At 38.4% G+C, this 26,461-nt stretch overlaps 1 protein-coding gene across 1 annotated transcript in view; it reads left to right on the top strand.

Annotated features, from left to right (window-relative positions):
- The window catches only part of CCDC57 (coiled-coil domain containing 57), a 233,531-nt gene extending 209,707 nt beyond the window's left edge, over positions 1–23,824 (top strand). Inside the window, exon 18 of the mRNA XM_053705728.1 lies at positions 23,459–23,824. Within this exon, the coding sequence (XP_053561703.1) occupies positions 23,459–23,619 (161 nt within the window). The 3' untranslated portion in view covers positions 23,620–23,824. The remainder of the gene's footprint in view (positions 1–23,458) is intronic.
- Positions 23,825–26,461: the final 2,637 nt, after the last annotated feature.

The following is a 26,461-nucleotide window of genomic DNA, read 5'->3' as shown; positions in this document are numbered from 1 at the left end:
GTGGTTCATATCCCAGGTATAGACAATTGGGAAGCGGATTATTTCAACCGTCAGACTTTACATCCGGGGGAGTAGTCCCTCCATCCAGATGTGTTTTCTCAGGTTGTTTAGATGTGGGGTCTTTCAGAAATAGATCTGATGGCTTCTCATCTAAACAAGAAACTTCCCAGGTACCTGTTCAGGTCCAGGGATCCTCAGGCAAAAGCAGTGGATGCGTTGACACTTCCTTGGTGTTACCAACCTGCTTATATTTTTCCCGCCTTTAGTTTTTCTTCCAAGAGTGATCTTCAAAATCATCATGGAGCAATCGTTTGTGCTGCTGGTGGCTCCAGCATGGCCTCACAGGTTTTGGTATGCGGATCTTGTTCGGATATCCAGTTGCCAACCTTGGCCACTTCCATTAAGGCCGGACCTTCTGTTTCAAGGTCTTATTTTTCCATCAGGATTTCAAATCTTTAAATCTGAAGGTATGAAAATTGAACGCTTAGTGCTTAGTCATAGAGGTTTCTCTGACTTTGTGATTAATACTATGTTGCAGGGTCGTAAATCTGTTTCTTGAAAGATTTATTATCGAGTTTGGAAGACTTACATTTCATGGTGTTTTTCTCATAAATTCTCTTGGCATTCTTCTAGAATTCCTAGAATTTTACAGTTTCTTCAGGATAGTTTGGATAAGGGTTTGTCTGCAAATTCCTTGAAGGGACAAATCTCTGCTCTTTCTGTTTTATTTCACAGGAAGATTACTAAGCTTCTTGATATTCACTGTTTTGTTCAGGCTTTGGTTCATATAAAGCCTGTCATTAAATCAATCTCTCCTTCTTGGAGTTTTAATTTGGTTTTAAAGGCTTTACAGGCTCCTCCATTTGAGCCTATGCATTCTTTGGACATTTAAATACTTTCTTGGAAAGTGTTGTTGTTTCTTGTGGCCATCTCTTCTCCTAGAAGAGTTTCTGAATTATTTGCTCTCTCTTGTGAATCTCCTTTCTGATTTTTCCTCAGGATAAGGTAGTTTTGCGGACTTCGTTTAAATTCTTATCTAAGGTTGTGAATGCTAACAACATTATTAGAGAAATTGTTGTTCTTTCTTTGTATCCTAATCTTAAGAACTCTTTGGAGAGATCCTTACGTTCTTTGGATGTGGTAAGAGCTCTGAAATATTATGTTGAAGCTACTAAGATTTCAGGAAGACTTCTAGTCTATTTGTTGTCTTTTCTGGTTCTAGGAAAGGTCAGAAAGCTTCTGCCATTTCCTTGGCATCTTGGTTAAAGCTTTTGATTCATAAGGCTTATATGGAGTCGGGTCAGGCTCCGCCTCAGAGAATTACTGCTTATACTACTAGATTAGTCTCCACTTCGTGGGCTTTTAAGAATGAAGCTTCAGTTGATCAGATTTGCAAAGCAGCAACTTGGTTTTCTTTGCATACATTTACTAAATTCTACCATTTTGATGTATTTGCTTCTCCGAAAGCAGTTTTTGGTAGAAAAGTTCTTCAGGCAGCTGTTTCAGTTTGATTCTTCTGCTTATGATTTAAGTTTTTCCTTTCATTTATGAGAATAAACTTATATTTGGGTTGTGGTTTAATTTTTTTCAGCGAAATGGCTGTTTTTATTTTATCCCTCCCTCTCTAGTGACTCTTGCGTGGAGTTTCACTTCTTGGGTATTGCTATCCCATACGTCACTAGCTCATGGACTCTTGCCAATTACATGAAAGAAAACATAATTTATGTAAGAACTTACCTGATAAATTTATTTCTTTCATATTAGCAAGAGTCCATGAGGCCCACCCTTTTTATGGTGGTTATGATTTTTTTGTATAAAGCACAATTATTTACAAATTCCTTTGCTGATGCTTTTTACTCCTTTCTTTTTCACCCCACTACTTGGCTTTTTGTTAAACTGAATTGTGGGTGTGGTGAGGAGTGTATTTATAGGCATTTTGAGGTTTGGGAAACTTTGCCCCTCCTGGTAGGATTGTATATCCCATACGTCACTAGCTCATGGACTCTTGCCAATTACATGAAAGAAAGGAGGCCGTCTGCAGAAGCTTAGATGTAAGGTAATCACATAGGTAAAAAGAGTAAGAGCCTACTTAGGTTTATCCTTTTACATAAAATACCAAGAGAAAAAAAGCAAATTTAAAGATAAAAATAAATTGAAACGTTGTTTAAAATAACATGCCCTGATCCTGTTCCGGAGGAGGAGCTCAGGTGTGTGGTCAGACGAGACACCTGCTCAGCATTACCTCCACTGCAAGCTGTTGGCGAACTCTTCGCGCCTAAACCCTGAGACCCTGGGTGGCCTGCTCAGCAAATCTATCGCTGCTGGATCTGACACAGTGCCATAATACCGCACAGAACTGTATGCTGCTATAACTATAGGATCTGCCTTCTGCCCTAGTTGATCAACTCCTACTATCATAAGGGGAAAAACGAAGAGAAAAAAAGTTATGCCCCACTACCTGTGACAAACCCTTCTTTGCATTTGAATTGGAGCGGAGGACGGACTCTGATCAAATCTAGGAGATCTCTGGTCCGGAGCCTCCGTTGAGGCTAACCCTGGTTTGCCTGCTGAGCCCGGTGAGACGACCCGCCTGTTCTACATCGGCACTGACAAACCGAACTTATCAACTGCTTGGTCTCACCTGCAAGCCCCGCTGTACCGACCAAGAGCCGAGGTCATTGGATGAGTTTGCCTGCAGCTGAGCTACCTCGACTTTTGCCATTGTCTGCAGTGAAGAGGCCAGACTCGCAGCTACTCCCAGTCCGTTGTCCCCTCCCACCGGTGCTGTGTGAGGGACACAGACCGCTGTTTGTTCCTGGCTTGTCTTCTTGGGTTCCGGGCTGCCTTCCTTACTGCCCGTCACCCCCAGTGCTGATCGGTTTGGGGGCTGTTTGTCATCCTCGGTGGCTGTGATCGGGCGCACTCCCCTCCCACCGGTGCTGCGCGAGGGGTCTGTGCTGAAGAGGAGACCCTTGATTTCCATAGAGGCATCTGGACTGGAACAGCGGGTAATGTTACAGTAGCTTGCTACTGAAAATCAGAGTCTGTGCCCCCCTCCTCCCCTCCCTCTTGATACACTCATAATTATACAAGTTAAGGGGAAGAAGTAGCCCCGGGGAGATGAGAGGGGGAAGGTAAAGGGGCCAAACGGACATTCTGCACCCGATTCCGCCTAGGCAAGGCAGGATAAGGTTTAAACTTAAAGACATTATTCTACCTGGCACTTACCCATGATATTGAACCTGTTTTACAGTTTTTTTTTTCTTTTGAATTCGATCTAATCTACCTAAAATTGTCTAATATAATTTTCCTTGGCAAACAAGGCTGATGACTTCCATAATATGGTCATGTATATACTAATGTAGCCCAGGCAAACTATGCTGGGATATATGGTCTAATCAGGCTTATCAACTAACCCTAGGGAGGTGGTTTATTTAGCTTTTCCCTCTATCGATATTTATACCTTGAACCCTAATCCAGAATCTTATCCCCTCCCTAACAACATTTGTTAAATTATAGTGTTCATCTTCTAAGCTCACATGTAAAAGCAAGGAATCTTGAACTAATTTAAATTAACTGTTAAACCTGACAACTATGCATGAGTTGGTACTCTATATCTTAACCCTAGGAGGGAGAGGAGAATAGAGAGGGTAAGGGAGAAAGAGAAGGGAAAGAATAGAATGGAAGGGGGAGATTCAAGAGAAAGAAAGGAAGGGAAAAGAAAAGGGGCGAAGCTAGAAAGTTGTTCCCTAAAAAAGAATTAAAATCTTATTAATCTTGCTTTAAGCACTCCCCCTCCTATCAATATCTATATCATAGAGGTTGGGAAATGTAGTAGTGAACTGTTAAGAAGAGAAGAGGGAAAATTCTTTTTTTTTTTCTCCTTCATTTGCTGTTAAAGGGACACTGAGCCCAAATTTGTTCATTTGTAATTCAGAAAGAGCATGCAATTTTAAGCAACTTTCTAATTTACTCCTATTATCAATTTTTCTTCGTTCTCTTGCTATCATTTTTTTAAAAAGAAGGCATCTAAGCTTTTTTTTGGTTTCAGTACTCTGGACAGCACTTTTTTATTGGTGGATGAATTTATCCGCCAATCAGCAAGGACAACCCAGGTTGTTCACAAAAAATGGGCCGGCATCTAAACTTACATTCTTGCATTTAAAATAAAGATACCAAGAGAATGAAGATAATTTGATAATAGGAGTAAATTCGAAATTTGCTTGAAATTTCATGCTCAATCTGAATCACGAAATTAAATTTTTGGGTACAGTGTCCCTTTAAAAAGAGGTTTTTATACCAGCTTTCACTTATTAACAGAAATGTTGCAATTACTATGCAGTAGAGAATTGGTTTAGATTTTGCTATTCGGATTGAGTTTTTTTGTGTCAAGGGGTACTTGTTAAACTAAATTGTTTGTTTCTCCTGCCTATGCATAGAGGCAGATAACCTGACATTTATGAGGTACAATTGTTAAAATAACAGCTGATAAGAACTGAGAACTGTATTTATGTTTAGACTAGAATTTTTAGTACTAATTGTGCCCCCTGTCCCTCTCCTCCTCTTTGTCTCTTCCGTTTTGCTCTCCTCCTGAATCTAATACTATTAACTGATTGCCCATATTGAGATTAGAGCATATACTACTCTTTATCCCCTAGCCCGTCCTCAGGAGTGAGGGGAGGAGTGGGAGAGAGAGAGGGGAAAAAGGGGAAAGGAAAAAAAAAAGGAAAAATCTTACAAGATTACTCGAGTATTAATAGCCTACACCTTCTGCTGGAACCTATCACTTGCCTAAATTAGAGTATTTGCACTCTCTGGCTCTCTGTGCCCTATTACACAAGCTTTTCACCTCCTCTACACCGCCACATCCTCACTTTTAGCCAATTAATAATCCATCACATCATAATTCATATTCACATAATTCCCTCTCCCTCCCCCCTTTTTTTTTTTTTTTTTTGCTTAGCACTTAGCATTTATCACTACATTAATTGCACCTCTTCACTGGAAACGTTTTATTAAACGTCTCCCTTCTCACTATTATAACTAACCACGCGGCACATGGATAAATTTCTCTCTAACTCCTCTAAGACTCCTTCTCCAAATATGGCAGCTAGGCATAGGGACAGGAAACTCAAGAGTACACAGGACCTCGTTACCGAGACCCAAATAACCCCTACTAATACCTCAATAATACCAGAAATGATCAATATGCAGACCTTAGTAACCAGCATTTCAGACGCACTTGCACCTAAATTCGAGGCACTTAAATCAGAAATCAAGCAAGATATTACCTCCCTAACTCAAGAGGTTAGACAGTTTTCGAATAGATTGCAGGAAGTAGAGCAGAGGGTCTCTGACTTGGAAGACTTAGCAACGTCACATAGTGCCAAACTTGAGACCTTAACTAAAAACTTGCAAAAAATATTTGACAGGCTGGAAGATCTGGAAAACCATTCCAGACGAAACAATATAAGAATAATAGGCCTCCCAGAGGACAAACAATTTGAAAATCTTAGTCTCTTCATCTCAGACACACTCACTAAAGCTCTAAAGATTTCACCTACATACCACCCGATCATAGTCGAAAGAGCTCATAGAATAGGTGCCCCTCGCTCAGACAACAGAAATGGCAGCAGGCCTAGACCTGTTATCGCAAGGCTACTTAACTATCAAGACAAGAATATATTACTGCAACATTTCCGTAAAAATCAGCCAATCCTTAGAGGACAACAGGATCTGGATTTTTCAAGACTTCTCGGCTGACACAGCCTCTAAAAGAAGAGAGCTCGCTCCGATTTGCTCTAAGTTTATTCAACACGGGTACAGAGCTGCCCTAATCTACCCCTCTAAACTTAGAGTGGTAGTAAAGGATACAACACATAAATTTGAGGAAGGCCAAACGGCGGAAAATTTCTTTAAGACACTAGATATATAAATACATGATTTAATCATTTTATTTAACATTCAGAAGATAGACCCTATGGCTAAGGTAGCCATGGGATTGGGGATTGGGGTTTTCCCCTTCTTTTCTTTTTTTTCTTTTCTTCTTTTTTTTTTTTTTTTTTCCTTCTTCCTCTCTCCCTGCCTGTTCTTTTTTCCCTTGCCCTCTTTCCTTCTCTCCCTGCCTCCTATAAATAAATGGTGCAAAAATTGGATAAACTCAAATTAGTATCCTGGAACGTAGGGGGAATTTCATCTCCCATTAAACGGAAGGCAATCCTAACACACCTATGGAAAGCTCAGGTTGACATTGGGTTCATACAGGAAACCCACTTAAACCTAGAGGAATCATTAAAACTGAAGACATCATGGGTAAGGGAAGTTTTTGCAGCTCCAAGCTCTGGAAAAAAACGGGGGGTGGCTATACTTATAGGGAAAAGGGCCCAAGTGGAGATTTTGCACTCTGAGACCGACTCTGGGGGAAGATTTGTCCTGGTAAAAATGAAAGCAGATCAAGTGATGTATACACTCTGCAATGTATATGGCCCGAATACAACTGACCCTGAGTTCTGGGATCTGATACAGGCCAAACTCCTACTAATTAGTGAAGGCTACCTAATCTTAGGAGGAGACTTTAATATGGCCCCACAATGTCCTATAGACAGACTTAGAAGAAATACCAAGCTCCTAAAACAGAAAAAAGATAGTCTTGATTTTAAAATGTTCAATAAAATTAAGCAGAACCTCGCAATACGTGACATTTGGAGAACTCAGAATCCTGATACTCATGATTTCACCTGTCTCTCCAAAGCTCATAAAACGCTATCTAGGATTGACTTATTTTTGACCGACGTTTAGGTACTACAAAGGTAAAAGCATGGATAATGCCGATATTCTTATCCGACCACGGGCCTATTTTCCTTGAGCTTTATCTTGGCCAACCAAAACCTAAGTCATTACGATTCTTCTTTCCTTATCACCTTGTTGCTGACTTAAAATTCAAAGAATGGCTCAGGAATAAATTCAAGGAATACGTTCATTTTAACAGCGACTATATAGGGCACCCGGATATCTTCTGGGAAACTGCCAAAGCAGTTCTCAGGGGTGAAATTATTGCACATATTGCTATACAAAATAAGAGAAGGAAGGCAAGAGAGAAGGAAGTATGTAATTCACTGATCAACTCTTATAACCTTTTTTTACTTGAAAGAACCCCTTTAAATTGGGCAAGATATGTTCGTGCTAAAACCGCAAGAAGCTCATAAAGAGCTTAGATTGCAAGCAAAGATTTATAGATTTGGTAACAAATCAGGTAAAATGCTAGCCAAACTGATTAAAAATGAGAATAAAAAACCTATTATAGACAAAATCCAGCATAATGGGAAACAGCTATTAAAGTCCGAAGAAATTTTGGATTTATTCTTACAATACTTCCAGGAACTGTACACAAGCAAAGGGTATGACACAGAAAAAGCTACTGAATTCTGGAATAAAATTACATACCCAATAGCAACATCCGAAGCAATTGATAGTCTCAACTCTCCCATCACAAGGGAAGAAATAGAAAAAATGATCACTAAACTTTCCCTTAATAAAGCTGCTGGTCCGGATGGCTTACCCAACGAGTTTTACAAAATCTTATCAACAGAGATAGTCCCTTACCTGGGCGATTTGTACAATGATATTTTTATTAACGATAAACAGGTCTCGCCCTCCTTCTCTTCCTCATTTACTACCTTGATCTTAAAAGAGGGGAAAGATCCCACCTGCAAAGAGTCTTATAGACCAATTGCCCTATTAAACTCGGATTACAAAATCATGTCCTCAATCTTAGCAACCAGGCTTCAGACTATCCTAGCAAAAATAATCCACCCGGACCAAGCTGGCTTCCTTAATAATCGTAACTCTACAGCAAAAATTAGGGAATTACTTGTCACAATGGAATTTATCCAGAAATTGCCTATGGGAGTGGCAGGGGGAGAGGATCTCCCGGGTCTGGCCATCTTGTCAATCGACGCAGAAAAGGCATTTGACTCAGTAACTCATAAACATATAACAACTTCCCTAATAAAATTTGGGATCAAGGGTAATCTCCCCAAATTTGTAGAGAACGTATATAATCAATCTTATATAAGCCTGATAATAAATAACAATGTCTCTCCCTCAATCGCACTAAACAGGGGCACGCGCCAGGGCTGTCCTCTCTCCCCGCTTCTCTTTGACGTAGCTATAGAACCTTTGGCAATTATGATAAGAAAATTTCTGGATGGCATAAAAATCGGATTGTATGCAGATGACCTACTTGTCTACCTGTCTAATACGGATTTAAATATACCAAAACTCTTGCGAATTACCGATCACTTTGGCTCCTTCTCGGGGTACAAAGTAAATGCATCAAAATCCGAGTTGCTTTGGCTTAGGAAAAGCACTAGGCATAATTCAAATTTCCCTTTCAGAGTGGTAACAGAATCTTTTAAATATTTAGGGATTCATATCCCAATTGACTTGGGAGACTTGTATAAAGTAAATATAACTCCAATACTCGCTTACATAAAAGAAAGACTCAAAACCTGGCATAATTTACCATTGTCAATCTCTGGTCGGTCAGCACTATTTAAGATGGTCCTCCTCCCAAAGCTGCTTTACGTCCTTCAGAATGTCCCAGTAATCTTACTAGAAAAAGATGTTCGATCAAAACAACATGCCCTATCTAAATCATGAAAGTTTAATTTCGACTTTACTGTCCCTTTAAGCAGTAGAAAACCTACTTTTTTATCCTTGTAGTCACTATCTCCAGCAGCTTCAGTGTGTTTATAAAGTAAAATGTGTGATTTCTTCCTAGTCAGGCAGGTGAAACCATAACATTTGAGTGACAACATGATTGCTAAAATATAAAATACATAGTAATACATTTTAGTTGCTTTAAATGAAAAAATATTGTGTTTTATCTTGCAATATGTTTTGAGATTACTTAATAGCAGTATGACCTGTAGTAAACCAGAGCAGAGTGAGCGATAAGCTTTTTGAGCAGGTCATTCACTTTATCCTGGTGCTGTTTGTTATAGGACTCCTGGTAATTGTGTTGCTACACAAACTAAAAATGCTTTGCAATATGTATGCGCAAGAGGAGCAGTGCCTGCAATAGCTTCCGCCCCACTTGGTAGATTTCCAAGGACAGTCTCCTAAGCTCCAGCTGATGATGAGCTGAGGACACAGAATCTATTCAGCAGCAACCTTTTCTGCTGTACACATTCATATCTGTAACATTTGTGAAATATGTTGAGGTACATTGGTAATCCATTTTTCTTCTGTTATAATCACTGCTACACTTTTCAAGGTGACACCAATGTGTCTTACAAACTACTGTCTTTTGTGTAAAATCAGCTAAATATCAACAAGGATTGTTTGTTTATGAGCTATATAAGTAGTTAGACAATTAGATAGATAGATAGATAGATAGATAGATAGATGGATATGTGCACATACATACAGTAATGTGCAAAAGTCTTTGGCCACTATTAAATTTGTTGTTTTAGCAATAGTATAATGACCATATATAATTATTTGTCAGTCTCTTTATTAGAATACAACTAAAAAATACAGGACATTTGTATGCAGTATTATATTCTAAAGAAGCAAGTATTTAGTGTGACCTTCCCTTACACTTGAGTAACAGGAACCTGGCTCTCGTAAACCTAAATGGAATGAAACCCTAATTAATGTAATTGCTAACACCAGTATTTGTCCTATTTCATGTCAAAATGACTGCTGTGAAAAAGGTCTATTAAACCAGGTTTGTGCAAGACATGCTTGAGCATTACATACACATATGGTATGAGTTTAATTCATTGGAAGCTTGCTAATAAGACCAACTTTCAAGCACATCATTCCACTCAAAATACCAAAGATCACAGAATTTGACAGACATAAAGTCATACTTTTGCTTCAGCAAGGCCACTCTCAAAGAGAAATCGGCAAACAAACTGGATACTCAAGATGTGGTATTCAAGCGGTTATAAAGAAATTTGAAGAATCAGGAGAGGTCAAGGAAAAAAAAGAAGTGGAAGGCCAAGAAAACTTTAAAAATCTAATGAGACGTTTCTCAGTGTCTTCTTTGAGAGACCGGAAGAAGTCCAGTAAGGACCTGGCTTAGCATCTCATCTAGCAGCTTCATCGGGATGCCAAGTTGACCCTTCTACAGTCCAAAGAAGCTTGATCAGGAATGGCCTTTGTGGAAGGGTAGCAGCCAATAAACCACTCTTTTACAGGGTGAAAAGGCTAATATATGCTAAAGCTCACAAAGATTGGAATGAAGATCAGTGGAAAAGAGTAGTATGGAGTGACAAATTCAAAGTTGAAATTTTTGTGTCCAGTCATCGACAATATGTGAGAAGAAGAGTTGGAGATGGAACAATGAGTGCTTGCAGACTTCAGTGAAACATGGTGTAGGGTCTGTCCGGGTTTGGGGCTGCATTTCTGCCAGTGGTGTTGGCGACATTGTCCGAATTGATGGGATCATGAATGCTGAAAAATACAGACAGGGTTTAATTCACCATGCCATTCCTTCTGGAAAGCACCTGTTTGGGAATGGTTTTATTTTTCAGAATGATAACGATCTCAAGCACACTGCTAATGCAGTGAAATCATATTTGGAGAGAAAAACAGCTGATAAAACACTGCCAGTCATGAACTGGCCTCCACAGAGTCCAGACCTGAATATTATAGAGGCAGTATGGGATCACCTGGACAGAGAAAGAAATAAAAGACAACCTAAATCTAAAGAAGAACTATAGGAAGTGCTGAAAGAAGAAGCCTGGTATAATATAAAATAACTTCAGTACAGTCTCCCCAAAAGAGTTCATAGTGCCAATGGAGGTCACACAAAATACTGACTTTTGCCTGAAGAAGTCATTTTCTGGTATTTTCTGTTTGTATCTTAATAAAGAGACCGAAAAATAAATATGGATGGTCATTAAATCTTTGCTAAAAAAACAAATCTAATGGTGACCTAAGACTTTTGCACAGTACTGTATGTACACATACAAATATTAATACACATTTGAGCCCTTCCCAACACCTTGTCATATATCATATCCCTTAAAAAAAAAAATTTACATTTATTTAAAAAATAAAAATATATTTTATATTTAATATGTACACTATATTTATATAAGTGTAATACTTTATTTTAATATGTTTTACATGTGTTTCTTTCATGTAATTAGCAAGAGTCCATGAGCTAGTGACGTATGGGATATACATTCCTACCAGGAGGGGCAAAGTTTCCCAAACCTCAAAATGCCTATAAATACACCCCTCACCACACCCACAAATCAGTTTTACAAACTTTGCCTCCCATGGAGGTGGTGAAGTAAGTTTGTGCTAGATTCTTCGTTGATATGCGCTTCGCAGCAGGCTGGAGCCCGGTTTTCCTCTCAGTGTGCAGTGAATGTCAGAGGGATGTGAAGAGAGTATTGCCTATTTTGAATTCAATGATCTCCTTCTACGGGGTCTATTTCATAGGTTCTCTGTTATCGGTCGTAGATTCATCTCTTACCTCCCTTTTCAGATCGACGATATACTCTTATATATACCATTTCCTCTACTGATTATCATTTCAGTACTGGTTTGGCTTTCTACTACATGTAGATGAGTGTCCTGGGGTAAGTAAGTCTTATTTTTGTGACACTCTAAGCTATGGTTGGGCACTTTTATATAAAGTTCTAAATATATGTGTTTAAACATTTATTTGCCTTGATTCAGGATGTTCAACATTCCTTATTTCAGACAGTCAGTTTCATTATTTGGGATAATGCATTTGAATAATCAATTTTTTCTTACCTTAAAATTTGACTTTTTCTCCTGTGGGCTGTTAGGCTCGCGGGGGCTGAAAATGCTTCATTTTATTGCGTCATTCTTGGCGCAGACTTTTTTGGTGCAAACATTTTCTTTGTTATTTCCGGCATCATTCTTGTCGCCGGAAGTTGCGTCATTTTTTTGACGTTTTTGCGCCAAAAATGTCGGCGTTACCGGATGTGGCGTCATTTTTGGCGCTTAAAGCATTTAGGCGCCAAATAATGTGGGCGTCTTTTTGGCGCTAAAAAATATGGGCGTCATTATTGTCTCCACATTATTTAAGTCTCATTGTTTATTTGCTTGTGGTTGCTAGAAGCTTGTTCATTGGCATTTTCTTCCCATTCCTGAAACTGTCTTTTAAGGAATTTGATCAATTTTGCTTTATATGTTGTTTTTTCAATTACATATTGCAAGATGTCTCAGATTGACCCTGAATCAGAAGATACTTCTGGAAAATTGCTGCCTGATGCTGGATCTACCAAAGTTAAGTGTATTTGTTGTAAACTTGTGGTATTTGTTCCTCCGGCTGTTGTTTGTAATGAATGTCATGACAAACTTGTTAATGCAGATAATATTTCCTTTAGTAATGTTCCATTACCTGTTGCTGTTCCATCAACATCTAATATTCAGGGTGTTCCTGTTAACATAAGAGATTTTGTTTCTAAATCTATTAAGAAGGCTATATCTGTTATTCCTCCTTCTAGTAAACGTAAAAGGTCTTTTAAAACTTCTAATTTTTCAGATGAATTTTTAAATGAACATCATCATTCTGATTCTGATAATGATTCCTCTGGTTTAGAGGATTCTGTTTCAGAGGTTGATACTGATAAATCTTCATATTTATTTAAAATGGAATTTATTCGTTCTTTGCTTAAAGAAGTCTTAATTGCATTAGAAATAGAGGAATCTGGTCCTCCTGATACTAAATCTAAACGTTTGAATACGGTTTTTAAATCTCCTGTAGTTATTCCAGAGGTTTTTCCCGTCCCTGATGCTATTTCTGAAGTAATTTCCAGGGAATGGAATAATTTGGGTAATTCATTTACTCCTTCTAAACGGTTTAAGCAATTATATCCTGTGCCATCTGACAGATTAGAGTTTTGGGACAAAATCCCTAAGGTTGATGGGGCTATCTCTACTCTTGCTAAACGTACTACTATTCCTACGGCAGATAGTACTTCCTTTAAGGATCCTTTAGATAGTAAAATTGAATCCTTTCTAAGAAAAGCTTACTTATGTTCAGGTAATCTTCTTAGACCTGCTATATCTTTAGCGGATGTTGCTGCAGCTTCAACTTTTTGGTTGGAAGCTTTAGCGCAACAAGTAACAGATCATAATTCCCATAGCATTGTTAATCTTCTTCAACATGCTAATAATTTTATTTGTGATGCCATCTTTGATATCATTAGGGTTGATGTCAGGTATATGCCTTTAGCTATTTTAGCTAGAAGAGCTTTATGGCTTAAAACTTGGAATGCTGATATGTCTTCTAAGTCAACTTTGCTTTCCCTTTCTTTCCAGGGTAATAAATTATTTGGTTCACAGTTGGATTCTATTATTTCAACTGTTACTGGGGGGAAAGGAACTTTTTTACCACAGGATAAAAAATCTAAAATTTAGGTCTACTAATCGTTTTCGTTCCTTTCGTCACAATAAGGAACAAAAGCCTGATCCTTCCCCTACAGGAGCGGTATCAGTTTGGAAACCATCTCCAGTCTGGAATAAATCCAAGCCTTTTAGAAAGCCAAAGCCAGCTCCCAAGTCAACATGAAGGTGCGGCCCTCATTCCAGCCCAGCTGGTAGGGGGCAGATTACGATTTTTCAAAGAAATTTGGATCAATTCGATTCACAATCTTTGGATCCAGAACATTGTTTCACAAGGGTACAGAATAGGCTTCAAGATAAGGCCTCCTGCAAGAAGATTTTTTCTTTCCCGTGTCCCAGTAAATCCAGTGAAGGCTCAAGCATTTCTGAAATGTGTTTCAGATCTAGAGTTGGCTGGAGCAATTATGTCAGTTCGAGTTCTGGAACAGGGGCTGGGGTTTTACTCAAATCTCTTCATTGTACCATAGAAGGAGAATTCCTTCAGGCCAGTTCTAAATTTAAAAATATTGAATCGTTATGTAAGGATACCAACATTCAAAATGGTAACTATAAGGACTATTCTGCCTTTTGCTCAGCAAGGGCATTATATGTCCACAATAGATTTACAAGATGCATATCTGCATATTCCGATTCATCCAGATCACTATCAGTTTCTGAGATTCTCTTTCCTAGACAAGCATTACCAGTTTGTTGCTCTGCCTTTTGGCCTAGCAGCAGCTCCAAGGATTTTTACAAAGGTTCTCGGTGCCCTTCTATCTGTAATCAGAGAACAGGGTATTGTGGTATTTCCTTATTTGGACGATATCTTGGTACTTGCTCAGTCTTCACATTTAGCAGAATCTCATACGAATCGACTATTGTTTCTTCGAGAACATGGTTGGAGGATCAATTTACCAAAGAGTTCGTTGATTCCTCAGACAAGGGTAACCTTTTTAGGTTTCCAGATAGATTCAGTGTCCATGACTCTGTCTCTGACGGCAAGAGACGTCTGAAATTGGTTTCAGCTTGTAGAAACCTTCAGTCTCAATCATTCCCTTCGGTAGCCTTATGCATGGAAATTCTAGGTCTTATGACTGCTGCATCGGACGCGATCCCCTTTACTCGTTTTCACATGCGACCTCTTCAGCTCTGTATGCTGAACCAGTGGTGCAGGGATTATACAAAGATATCTCAATTAATATCTTTAAAACCGATTGTACGACACTCTCTGACGTGGTGGACAGACCACCATCGTTTAGTTCAGGGGGCTTCTTTTGTTCTTCCGACCTGGACTGTGATTTCAACAGATGCAAGTCTGACAGTTTGGGGAGCTGTTTGGGGGTCTCTGACAGCACAAGGGGTTTGGGAATCTCAGGAGGCGAGATTACCAATCAACATTTTGGAACTCCGTGCAATTTTCAGAGCTCTTCAGTCGTGGCCTCTTCTAAAGAGAGAGTCGTTCATTTGTTTTCAGACGGACAATGTCACAACCGTGGCATATGTCAATCATCAAGGAGGGACTCACAGTCCTCTGGCTATGAAAGAAGTATCCGTTTTGGGTGTGGATTATTTTTCAGCGGAATTGGCTGTCTTTATTTTATCCCTCCCTCTCTAGTGACTCTTGCGTGGAAGATCCACATCTTGGGTATTCATTATCCCATACGTCACTAGCTCATGGACTCTTGCTAATTACATGAAAGAAAACATAATTTATGTAAGAACTTACCTGATAAATTCATTTCTTTCATATTAGCAAGAGTCCATGAGGCCCACCCTTTTTATGGTGGTTATGATTTTTTTGTATAAAGCACAATTATTCCAATTGCTTATTTTTTATGCTTTCGCACTTTTTTCTTATCACCCCACTTCTTGGCTATTCGTTAAACTCATTTGTGGGTGTGGTGAGGGGTGTATTTATAGGCATTTTGAGGTTTGGGAAACTTTGCCCCTCCTGGTAGGAATGTATATCCCATACGTCACTAGCTCATGGACTCTTGCTAATATGAAAGAAATGAATTTATCAGGTAAGTTCTTACATAAATTATGTTTTTGTAAAACTTTTATTCTAGCCCCAACACTTTACTTCAGGTCTTATGTCGCACTAACTTTTTTAGCATTGCTCGAGCACAGCACATCATTTACAACATTTAATATGAGCAATGTTTTAGCGCAGCCGCACTGTTCATTGAAAATATAGGATGCACTAAAGAGATGTCAGCTGTGCTAAACATTCTATGGTAATATTGTTGTACCATTGAGTTGTAATACCATATTGTGCCCAATTCTGAGCATGGGCCCGCAATATTAATAGTGCACCCTGACGCTATCATTAGCACTTCACTTGTAATGTATTACAGCATGTAATTTTTTTCGACTATTTTGGCCATTTAACCTTTGTGGTTTAAGTTATATTGTGCAATTCTTCTTGGGAATCTCCAAGATCATTATATCTGCTTTTCCGATTTCTTTCTTATAAAACTTTACTAAACATAATTCTTAAAAAATGGACTATATTTAGCCTCTTCCACATTGAAAATTGAAGACTGTCTCACACAATCCTTTTTGTCCCTTTTCCTCAGTATAGTCTTGTGTGGGTACCAGACAGTAAAGGGTTAATGAGGTAGAATCTAGGTAGCAAGGTTTTTATTAAGGTGAGGGCCAAGATGGCAAAGGGTAGAGGGTGAACAGCAGTTGTAGTTGGAAGAAGAGGGTTTATTACAGGTAAGGGTGAGGCAACAAGGGACTGTTGCATGTGTTGAGGATCCAGGTGAAGTTAATTTGGTGGAGGTGTGGGTAATAATGGGTTTAATAGCAGTTGGGGCTTACAGTTAAAGGGACACTGAACCCAAATTTTTTCTTTCATGATTCAGATATAGCAAGATATTTTAAGCAACTTTCTAATTTACTCCTATTATCAAATTTTCTTCATTCTCTTGGTATCTTTATTTGAAATGCAAGAATGTAAGTTTAGATGCCGGACCATTTTTGGTAAACAACCTGGGTTGTCCTTGCTGATTGATGGATAAATGAATCCACCAATAAAAAAGTGCTGTCCAGAGGTCTGAACCAAAGAAAAGCTTAGATGCCTTCTTTTTCAAATAAAGATAGCAAGAGAACGAAGAAAAATTGAAAATAGGAGTAAATTAGAAAGTTGCTTAAAGTTGCATGCTCTATCTGAATCACGAAAGAAAAAAATTGGGTTCAGTGTCCCTTTAAGGTACTTAGGGATCTTGCAGTATATTAAAATAACATTTGTACATTTAGAATATACTTTTTGTACAGGATTATTAGTGACATAAAAATTGAACCACTATTAAAAATCTGTAGTCCGTTAATAACGGTGACAGTTTTGTTCCTCATTTTGGGTCTTTTTCCAATGTCTGAATCGGCGCTTTTAAATAAATACATAAAAAAGCTATTAAATCATATATTATATGAAATAAATCTGTTCATGTAGGAAATCAGAAATCGGCCCCAAACATTTCCTAGGTTTGCTTTTCTTATATCAAATTTGCCATTTTTGGCTCCGTTGTGTAAAATTGTCCAGACAGATGGATTTTGCAATGTTTAAGTATACAGTAGTTGCAGATACTTTATGCTGGTTATCCAGTAACTGGCAGCTGTGTATTGCCTCAGCAAGCTGTCAAAGGGTTATCTTCCTTCCTCATCACACAATCATGTCAGTAGTTTCATATCAGGCTATTAGACTATACAGAGTTATCTGTCTGGGTTAAATGGCGCACAGGGACTGAGTTTAAGTAAATCATTGACAGGTGAAGCTCTATTGCATGTTGAGATTACACATAAAACATAAGTATCCTTATGTGATGTCATGTGTTTGTTTAATCAAACTATATTATTTAATGTATTAATTAATAATGAAGTTACATATAATGAAATCTTACATCAAAAGGTTCAAGCTGTAATTGTTATTGACTGTGAGGTTATTTACAGTGATTTAAATCAGTTTATTTTAGTTAGTTTGTATCACATTATACCAGTTTAAAGGGACTGTAAAGTCGAAATTAGAAAACATTGCATGCAGTCTTAAACAACTTCTATGATCAAATTTGTTTTGTTCCTTTGTTATCCTTTGTTGAAGAATACATTTAGGTAGGCTGATATGAGCTCAGGAGTGTGCACCTGTCTTTAACAATCTATTGGCCAGATTACGAGTTTTGCGTTGTGAGGGGTGCGGTGCTAACTTGCACGTTATTGTCACCGCTCACTTACCTACAGTGCTGGTATTACAGGTTTTTATAAACCCGGCTTTAAAAGACAAGAAGTGAGCGTAGAGCAAAATTGAGCTCCATACCGCACTCCAATACCAGCGCTGCTTAAGTCAGAGGTGAGCTGGTTGTACGTGGTCGTGCACGATTTCCCCATCGACATCAATGAGGAGAGCCGGCTGAAAAAAAGCCTAACACCTGCAAAAAAGCAGTGTAAAGCTCCGTAACGCAGCCCCATTGATTTCTATGGGGAAACACATTTTATGTTTACATCTAACACCCTAACATGAACCCCGAGTCTAAACACCCCTAATCTTACACTTATTAACCCCTAATCTGCCGCCCCCGACATCGCTGACACCTACATTATATTTATTAACCCCTAATCTGCCGCTCCGGACATCGCTGCCACTATAATAAACATATTAACCCCTAAACCGTCGCACTCCCGTATCGCAAACACTAGTTAAATATTATTAACCCCTAATCTGCTGTCTCTAACATCGCCGCCACCTACCTACATTTATTAACCCCTAATCTGCCGCCCCCATTGTCGCTGCCACTATACTATATTTATTAACCCCTAAACCTAAGTCTAACCCTAACATTCCCCAACTTAAATATAATTAAAATAAATCTAATTAAAATCTACTATTAATAACTAAATAATTCCTATTTAAAACTAAATACTTACCTGTAAAATAAACCCTAAGCTAGCTACAATATAACTAATAGTTACATTGTATCTAGCTTAGGGTTTATTTTTATTTTACAGGCAAGTTTGTATTTATTTTAACTAGGTAGAATAGTTACTAAATAGTTATTAACTATTTACTAACTACCTAGCTAAAATAAATACAAATTTACCTGTAAAATAAAACCTAACCTGTCATACACTAACACCTAACCTTACACTACAATTAAATCAATTACATAAATTAAATACAATTAACTAAATGAAATACAATTACATAAATTACAAAAAACCCTCCACTAAATTACACAAAATAAAAAACAAATTACAAGATATTTAAACTAATTACACCTAATCTAATAGCCCTATCAAAATAAAAAAAGCCCCCCAAAAATAAAAAAGCCCCTAGCCTAAACTAAACTACCAATAGCCCTTAAAAGGGCCTTTTTGCGGGGCATTGCCCCAAATAAATCAGCTCTTTTACCTGTAAAAAAAAATAAAATACAAACACCACCCACAACAGTAAAACCCACCACCCACACAACCAACACCCCAAATAAAACCCTAACTAAAAAAAAAAACTAAGCTCCCCATTGCCCTGAAAAGGGCATTTGTATGGGCATTTAGCTCTATTGCAGCCCAAATCCCTAACCTAAAAATAAAACGCACCGAATAAACCCTTAAAAAACTTAATACTAACCCCCGATGATCCACTTACAGTTTTCAAGAGCCGACATCCATCCTCAACAAATCGGCAGAAGTCCTCATTGAAGCGGCAAGAAGTCCTCAACGAAGCCAGAAGTCTTCATCAAAGCCGGTAGAAGTGGTCCTCCAGATGGGCAGAAGTCTTCATCCAGACGGCATCTTCTATCTTCATCCATCTTCAAGATATCCGACGTGGAGCATCCTCTTCTTCCGATGACTACCCGACGAATGAAGGTTCCTTTAAGTTACGTCATCCAAGATGGCGTCCCTTAGATTCCGATTGGCTGATAAAATTCTATCAGCCAATCGGAATTAAGGTTGAAAAAATCCTATTGGCTGATTGTAACAGCCAATAGAATGCAAGCTCAATCCTATTGGCTGAGGTAAGTAAGCGGTGAGAATAACGTTCAAGTTAGTACCGCACAGCTCATAACGCAAAACTCGTAATCTAGCCGAAAGCTTGTAATACCGACGCTATGGAAGTCCCACTGAAAAAAGACTTTACGAAAATTGCGTAAGTTGATTTGCGGTACGGCCACAAAAGTGTGCGAGACAGCTGTACCTACAAGACTCGTAATAGCAGCGGTAGTAAAAAAGCAGCATTATGAGCCTTAATGCTGTTTTTTTACTCATAACGCAAAACTCGCAATCTAGCCGTATGACAGCAATATTTGCAACTATGTATAACATTACTATAAAGAATGTTGCAAGCACTGCTGCCAAATGGCTAAAGACGTGCACACTCCTGAGCTCACCTAGGATTACTCTTTAACAAAGTATACCAAGAGAACTAAGCACAGTAAATTGAAAAGTTGTTAAAAACTGCATGCTCTATCCAATACATTTAATTTTAACTTTAACTTTACTGTCTCTTTTGTTAAGGGATAGTAAACCACAATATTTTCTTTTGTGATTCAGATAGAACATACAATTTTAAACAAATTTTCAAATTTGCATCATTCTCTTGTTATCCATTGCTGAAGGGACAGCATTGCACTACTGACAGGAAGCTGAGAATATCTATTTAGCCAATCACAAGAGACAAATGTGTGCAGGCACTAATTAGCAGCAGCTCCCACTAGTGTATGATATGTACGTATTCATTTTTTAACAAGGGATACTTAGAGAATGAAGCACATTTGAAAATATAAGGGAATTTAAAAGTGTCTTAAAATAACATGCTCTATGTGAATCATGCAAGTTTAATTTTGACTTTCCTATCCCTTTAAGTCTGCTGACCCTAATTGGACACTCATTAACTAAAGGGACATTGTACTTTAATTTTTTATATCCTTTTAATGTGCTCCCAATTATATATTTTACCTGCTGGAGTGTATTAAAGGGGCATTGTACACAGACAAGCAGCTGGTAAGAGTTCGTTGTTTTTAAAACTGCAGCGAGAATACATCCCTTGAAATGAGGTGGGCTTTCTCTTCCATCCCCACTGTGAAGGTGTTTTTTGTTTATTTGTTTACATAGCTTTTCTATAGCCAGTTTTTCAGTACTGAAATGTATAGTATAGGTGGTGGTTTCTGCAGGCAAAGGCAGCTATTTTAAATTACCAGGTAAAAGGTTCTTTGAAAACAATTTTCATACATTCCAGCAGTAAATTGGATAACTGGAACCCATTTTATAGTATAATGCACCTTTAAATTGTTTACAAATAGCTCAGTTACCGTTTTTAGTCATCTGAAAGCTGTGTTTGGCTGTAACTGCCACCTATACTGAGTTTTTTCAATACTGTAGCATTCTCTATAGAAAGGCTATGCAAACAACAGACAGGAGCAGAAAGCTACACCCACAGGGGGATGAAAGAGAGCAGCCCATTAAAAAGAGTATTAATTAGGCACATTTAAAATATAATGTTATGAACTGTTTAACTTATTACATTGTCCCTTTAATCCGGTTATTGCAGTGATGCCTCGATATGGAGGCATCCTGCAATAACGTTTTTAAGTCATCCGGTGCAGAGAGAGCCACTCTGTGGCCCTCTCTGCACCGGAGATCGGTGGCTACCTGCGTTGGTGGGTGGGAGCCGGACCGGGAGGCGGGTGGCGGCCATCGATGGCCATGTGGATGTGAAGGGGGGCGGGATCGTGGGCGGGGGTGGCTGGGGGCGCGCACGGGAGGGTGGGGGCGGGCGCGTGCACGGGGGAGGGAGCGGGTGGGAACCGCTACACTACAGAAAATGGGAAATAAAAAATATGTTAAAAAAAAAATGTTAAACAATAAGCAAGGTGGTGGGGGGTTAGTCTGTGGGGGGTGGGGGGGTGGGGGGGTGGGGGAAGCTACACTACAGAAAAAAACCAAAAAAAACAAAAAAAAAAGCATTTTTTTATTGCAAACTGGGTACTGGCAGACAGCTGCCAGTACCCAAGATGGCCCCCAATAAGGCAGAGGGGAGGGTTAGAGAGCGGTTTTGGGGGGGATCAGGGAGGTTGGGGGCTAAGGGGGGGATCCTACACAGTAGCATATGTAAATATGCTAAAAAAAAAATTCATTTTTTTTTAAAAAACCCTTTTATTTTAGTACTGGCAGACTTTCTGCCAGTACTTAAGATGGCGGGGACAATTGTGGGGTGGGGGGAGGGAAGGGAGCTGTTTGGGAGGGATCAGGGGGTGGGATGTGTCAGATGGGGAGGCTGATCTCTACACTAAAGCTAAAATTAACCCTGCAAGCTCCCTACAAACTCCCTAATTAACCCTTTCACTGCTAGCCATAATACACGTGTGAGGCGCAACAGGATTTAGTGGCCTTCTAATTACCAGAAAGCAACGCCAAAGTCATATATGTCTGCTATTTCTGAACAAAGGGGATCCCAGACAAGCATTTACAACCATTTGTGCCATAATTGCACAAGCTGTTTGTAAATGATTTCAGTGAGAAACCTAAAATTGTGAAAAATTTTACGTTTTTTTTAATTTGATCGCATTTGGCGGTGAAATGGTGGCATGAAATATACCAAAATGTGCCTAGATCAATACTTGGGGTTGTCTACTACACTACACTAAAGCTAAAATTAACCCTACAAGCTCCCTAAAAGCTCCCTAATTAACCCCTTAACTGCTGGGCATGATACACTTGTGGTGCGCAGTGGCATTTAGGCGGCCTTCTAATTACCAAAAAGCAACGCCAAAGCCATATATGTGTGCTATTTCTGAACAAAGGGGGATCCCAGAGAAGAATTTACAACCATTTATGCCATAATTGCACAAGCTGTTTGTAAATGATTTCAGTGAGAAACCTAAAGTTTGTGAAAAAATTTGTGAAAAAGTGAACAATTTTTTGTATTTGATCGCATTTGGCGGTGAAATGGTGGTATGAAATATACCAAAATTGGCCTAGATCAATACTTTGGGATGTCTACAAAAAAAAAATATATACATGTCAAGGGATATTCAGGGATTCCTGAAAGATATCAGTGTTCTAATGTAACTAGCGCTAATTTTGGAAAAAAATGGTTTGGAAATAGCAAAGTGCTACTTATATTTATGGCCCTATAACTTGCAAAAAAAAGCAAAGAACATGTAAACATTGGGTATTTCTAAACTCAGGACAAAATTTAGAAACTATTTAGCATGGGTGTTTTTTGGTGGTTTTAGATATGTAACAGATTTTGGGGGTCAAAGTTAGAAAAAGTGTGTTTTTTTTCCATTTTTCCTCATATTTTATCATTTTTTTTATAGTAAATTATAAGATATGATGAAAATAATGGTATCTTTAGAAAGTCCATTTAATGGCGAGAAAAACGGTATATAATATGTGTGGGTACAGTAAATGAGTAAGAAGAAAATTACAGCTAAACACAAACACCGCAAAAATGTAAAAATAGCCTTGGTCCCAAACGGACAGAAAATGGAAAAGTGCTCTGGTCACTAAGGGGTTAAAGAAAGGTAGCATTGTGCTAGAATTTGCTGTTGTGTATAAATAGCTACTGGACTAATGCTCTATTATCCATATGAATGAGTAGCATTTAAACATGTTGACGTTTTGTTGCCTCAAAAATATAAAGTAAAAGCTGTTTAGATTTCAGCTTAAACCAAAAAGTCACTATCTGTGTGCTTTTCCTGCAAATTCTTATCGGCTGATAGATACCTCCTCCTACTTTATTAGCAAATGAACATCAGTAGGAAATGTCTATCAGCCAATCATGGTCTTGCACAGGAGACAATAAATATATATATATATACCCCAAGCAAAATAGTAATAGTAGCAGCAGAGAGCTGCTGTTGTACACGAGCTGCACATCACTTATTGGCATCAAAAGAGTAATTCAGCTGCATGAATATTAAAAGCAGCTTTTCAGGGGCGCAGGTGACCCCGTTTATACTTTCTCTATATGACCATGGAGCCAGAGAGCATAGTAGGAAGCACACAAGTGATGTTCTAGATGCTGTTGTTTCATATAGATTACTGTGTCATTTATCTTCTAGTTATATTTTTATTCTAGTGATCCTTGCCAGGAAGAGACGGGAAGACCCTTCTGTGAAAACAGGATCTTTGTTACTTACACATCAGAAAGAATCCCACAAGCCAGTTACTCGGAAACAAATAAAACCTAAAAGTTCTCAGAATACCCCCAAAATCCGTAACTATAACTTTAGGGACTGAGGCGATTGGTCTGTAGCATTGTTTTTTTTTATTTGTATGTACTTTTGTCATTATTCTATGTGCTCACCACTTGTATTTATTTGTATGTACTTTTGTCATTATTCTATGTGCTTACCACTTGTATTTATTTGAATATAACATCACAAGTGCTACAGGGGCACGCCATGCTTTCTAGAGAAATTAAATGAGATATTTTACTAGAAAATTTGTTTCTGACATTATTTACATGACAAAGCCATTTTCTCTATTTAATGAGACATAGTACTGAATAGTGTTGTCTTCCTTTATAAAGAACAGCATTTAATCATGCTAACCTTTTTTTTTTTTTTTGGTTGCAAAAAAGTTAATTAAAAGCTATTTAAATTGCAATTAATACAGCAATATGAGTTGTGTACTTCCTGTTACTTATGTGTATTGACTGATAGCTACTTTACTTTCTACTGTTTCTCATTGATTAACAGTCAGTGAGTATTGGTTGGAAGTTCCTATCAACCAATGAGCATTGGCAGGAAGTTCCTACCAGCCAATGAGCATTATCAAGAATTGCACAGCTGAAACTGTTGTATTAGTTTTAAAGGGACAGTATACATCAATTTTTATTTAACTGCATGTAATAGACAGTACTATACAGAATAATATGCACAGATACTGATCTAAAAATCCAGTATAAAACTGTTTAAAAACGTACTTAGAAGCTCACAGTTTAGCTCTGTTGAAATGGTTAACTGGAACACACACTGCAAATTGGTCCTATAGCAAAAAAGCAGACACTCCCCCTCCCCCTTCCTCTGCATATGAAAAGACTCTTTAAACAAACAGGGGCAAGCTGAAGTAGGTATACATCAGTATTCTCCTAAAACTTTGGGGCTTGGTTAGGAGTCTGAAACTCAGCACAATGTTATTTAAAAATAGGCTAAACTATACATATAAATAAAGCTGTATAGGCTAAATAAATGGATCATCTACAAAACATTTATGCAAAGACAAATTTAGTGTATAATGTCCCTTTAACCCCTTGAGTGCTAACGACGGCTCTGGGCCGTCACAGAGTTTCCCACTCAGGTTCTAACGACGGCTCAGAGCCATCGCTAGCACTCTCCCACCTTGAGGGAGATTTGGGGGCTCCCACCCGCTCCTACCCCGGCAATCGGGCCTGTATAATGACAGGCATCGGGGCTTTACGTTTTGCGTGGGGACGTCACTGCGCAACTTTATAGAAAAAAGGCAATGGACAATATAGGGAAAGGGGGCATGCTACTTAGAAGCCTGTATCGCAGGCATCTAAGCAGCTACAGATCCCCAAGACCCACCGTTGGAAAGGTAATCGTCTAACCTTTCCAACAGTATAAGTCCTGGGGATCTGGGGGGGGGGGGAGTAAAAAAAATATATTTAAAAAAAAATTAAATTAAAAAACCCTCAATTGAGCTTAGCACCCAGGTGGGAAAGTGCTTATCACTCAAAGGGTTAAAGGGACAGTTTACTCAAAAATGTTCTCCACTTTAATTTGTTCCCAATGATCCACTTTACCTGCTGGAGTGTATTAAATTGTTTACAAGTATTTGAAATAGTTTATTTAGCCTGTGGTATCCCCACCCGTCCTGAAAGTTTTTGGACTCAAGGCCAAGCTCTGTTAACACAGCCAGTAGAAGAAATTACACTCCCAGTGGGTTATAGAAGAGATAAGGTAATAAAATGTTAATTTTCCATTGTTCTCTCCAAGTATTGGTGATTGGTTTACAGACAGATATAAGATAAAGAAGCATGTTCATGTACACAATGTGATACAGTAATGAGATCTGATTATACCTACAAGCTCAACCCATTTTATTAGGTTGTGGCTTCAAAACACAAAACCAGCTAATTCATATACACAAATAACCTTAAAAAGTAAATCTCATACATTTAATAATATAAAAAGTAATTGGAAACACATTAAGGTAAAAACAATTTAGTAATTATTTTATGTGTATAATAAAAAAAAGTGGGTACAATGTTTCTTTAAGTACGACTTGTTGCAGAGATGTCTGGATCTCCACAAGCCCTGTTCCCTCAGAGGAACACAGGGATATAGCTTTGCTGTATTCCAGTAGTTCCAAAACTTTTAGTAATACCATACATATCAATGAGATATAATAAATCCACCACACTCATAATAGCCAACACTGCCAAGTACCAGACACAAAGACAGATGTCTGTGAGGGGAGTGTCAAAGAGAGATTTATTGGGGTGGGTGCTGAAAATATTCCAAAAGAAAAGTAGCAGTGGGTTATACAAGTATCAAGAGAGTCATGAGGTTTGATTATGTAATATCTCTGGCTACTGAGTTACTATTACTGACAGATATACTGAATGGGGAAAAGCTGTGTATTCTTATCCAATCTGATCACTGTGTGTATCACAGATGAGCAGGAAGCATGTGGAAGAAAGTACCTTGTAAAGCATAAGGGGCCCTCTGCTAATTGCACAACAGTGTAGTCCTCAAGACCGCAGGATTTAGGTTCTAGATTTTCCTTTTTGATATATTGACCGACACAATTTTTTTTTATTCTAGCAAGATAAGTCAGTAAATGTCACATTTATATATGTGTTTACATTCTGATCCTCACTGTGTTTGACAATTCTTAGTTTAATTATGAGGGCAGTAGATTTGTACAGTGCCCCTACCAGGCTTTTTTTTGTTTGTTTGTTTCTTAATGCAACAGCGCACTAGCTGAAAATATCTACTCTGGACAGTAAACGCATGGTGACACCTAAACATTTCTATAGCACTGCTTAAAGCTGAGAAGAACTTGAAGATAACATAAAGAAATAAATATGCTGCAAATGTCCAGCTGTTTTTGC

The sequence above is a fragment of the Bombina bombina genome, chromosome 1, assembly GCF_027579735.1.
Source record: "Bombina bombina isolate aBomBom1 chromosome 1, aBomBom1.pri, whole genome shotgun sequence".
Taxonomy (NCBI): Eukaryota; Metazoa; Chordata; class Amphibia; order Anura; family Bombinatoridae; genus Bombina; species Bombina bombina.
This window is presented reverse-complemented; position numbering and strand designations above follow the sequence as displayed.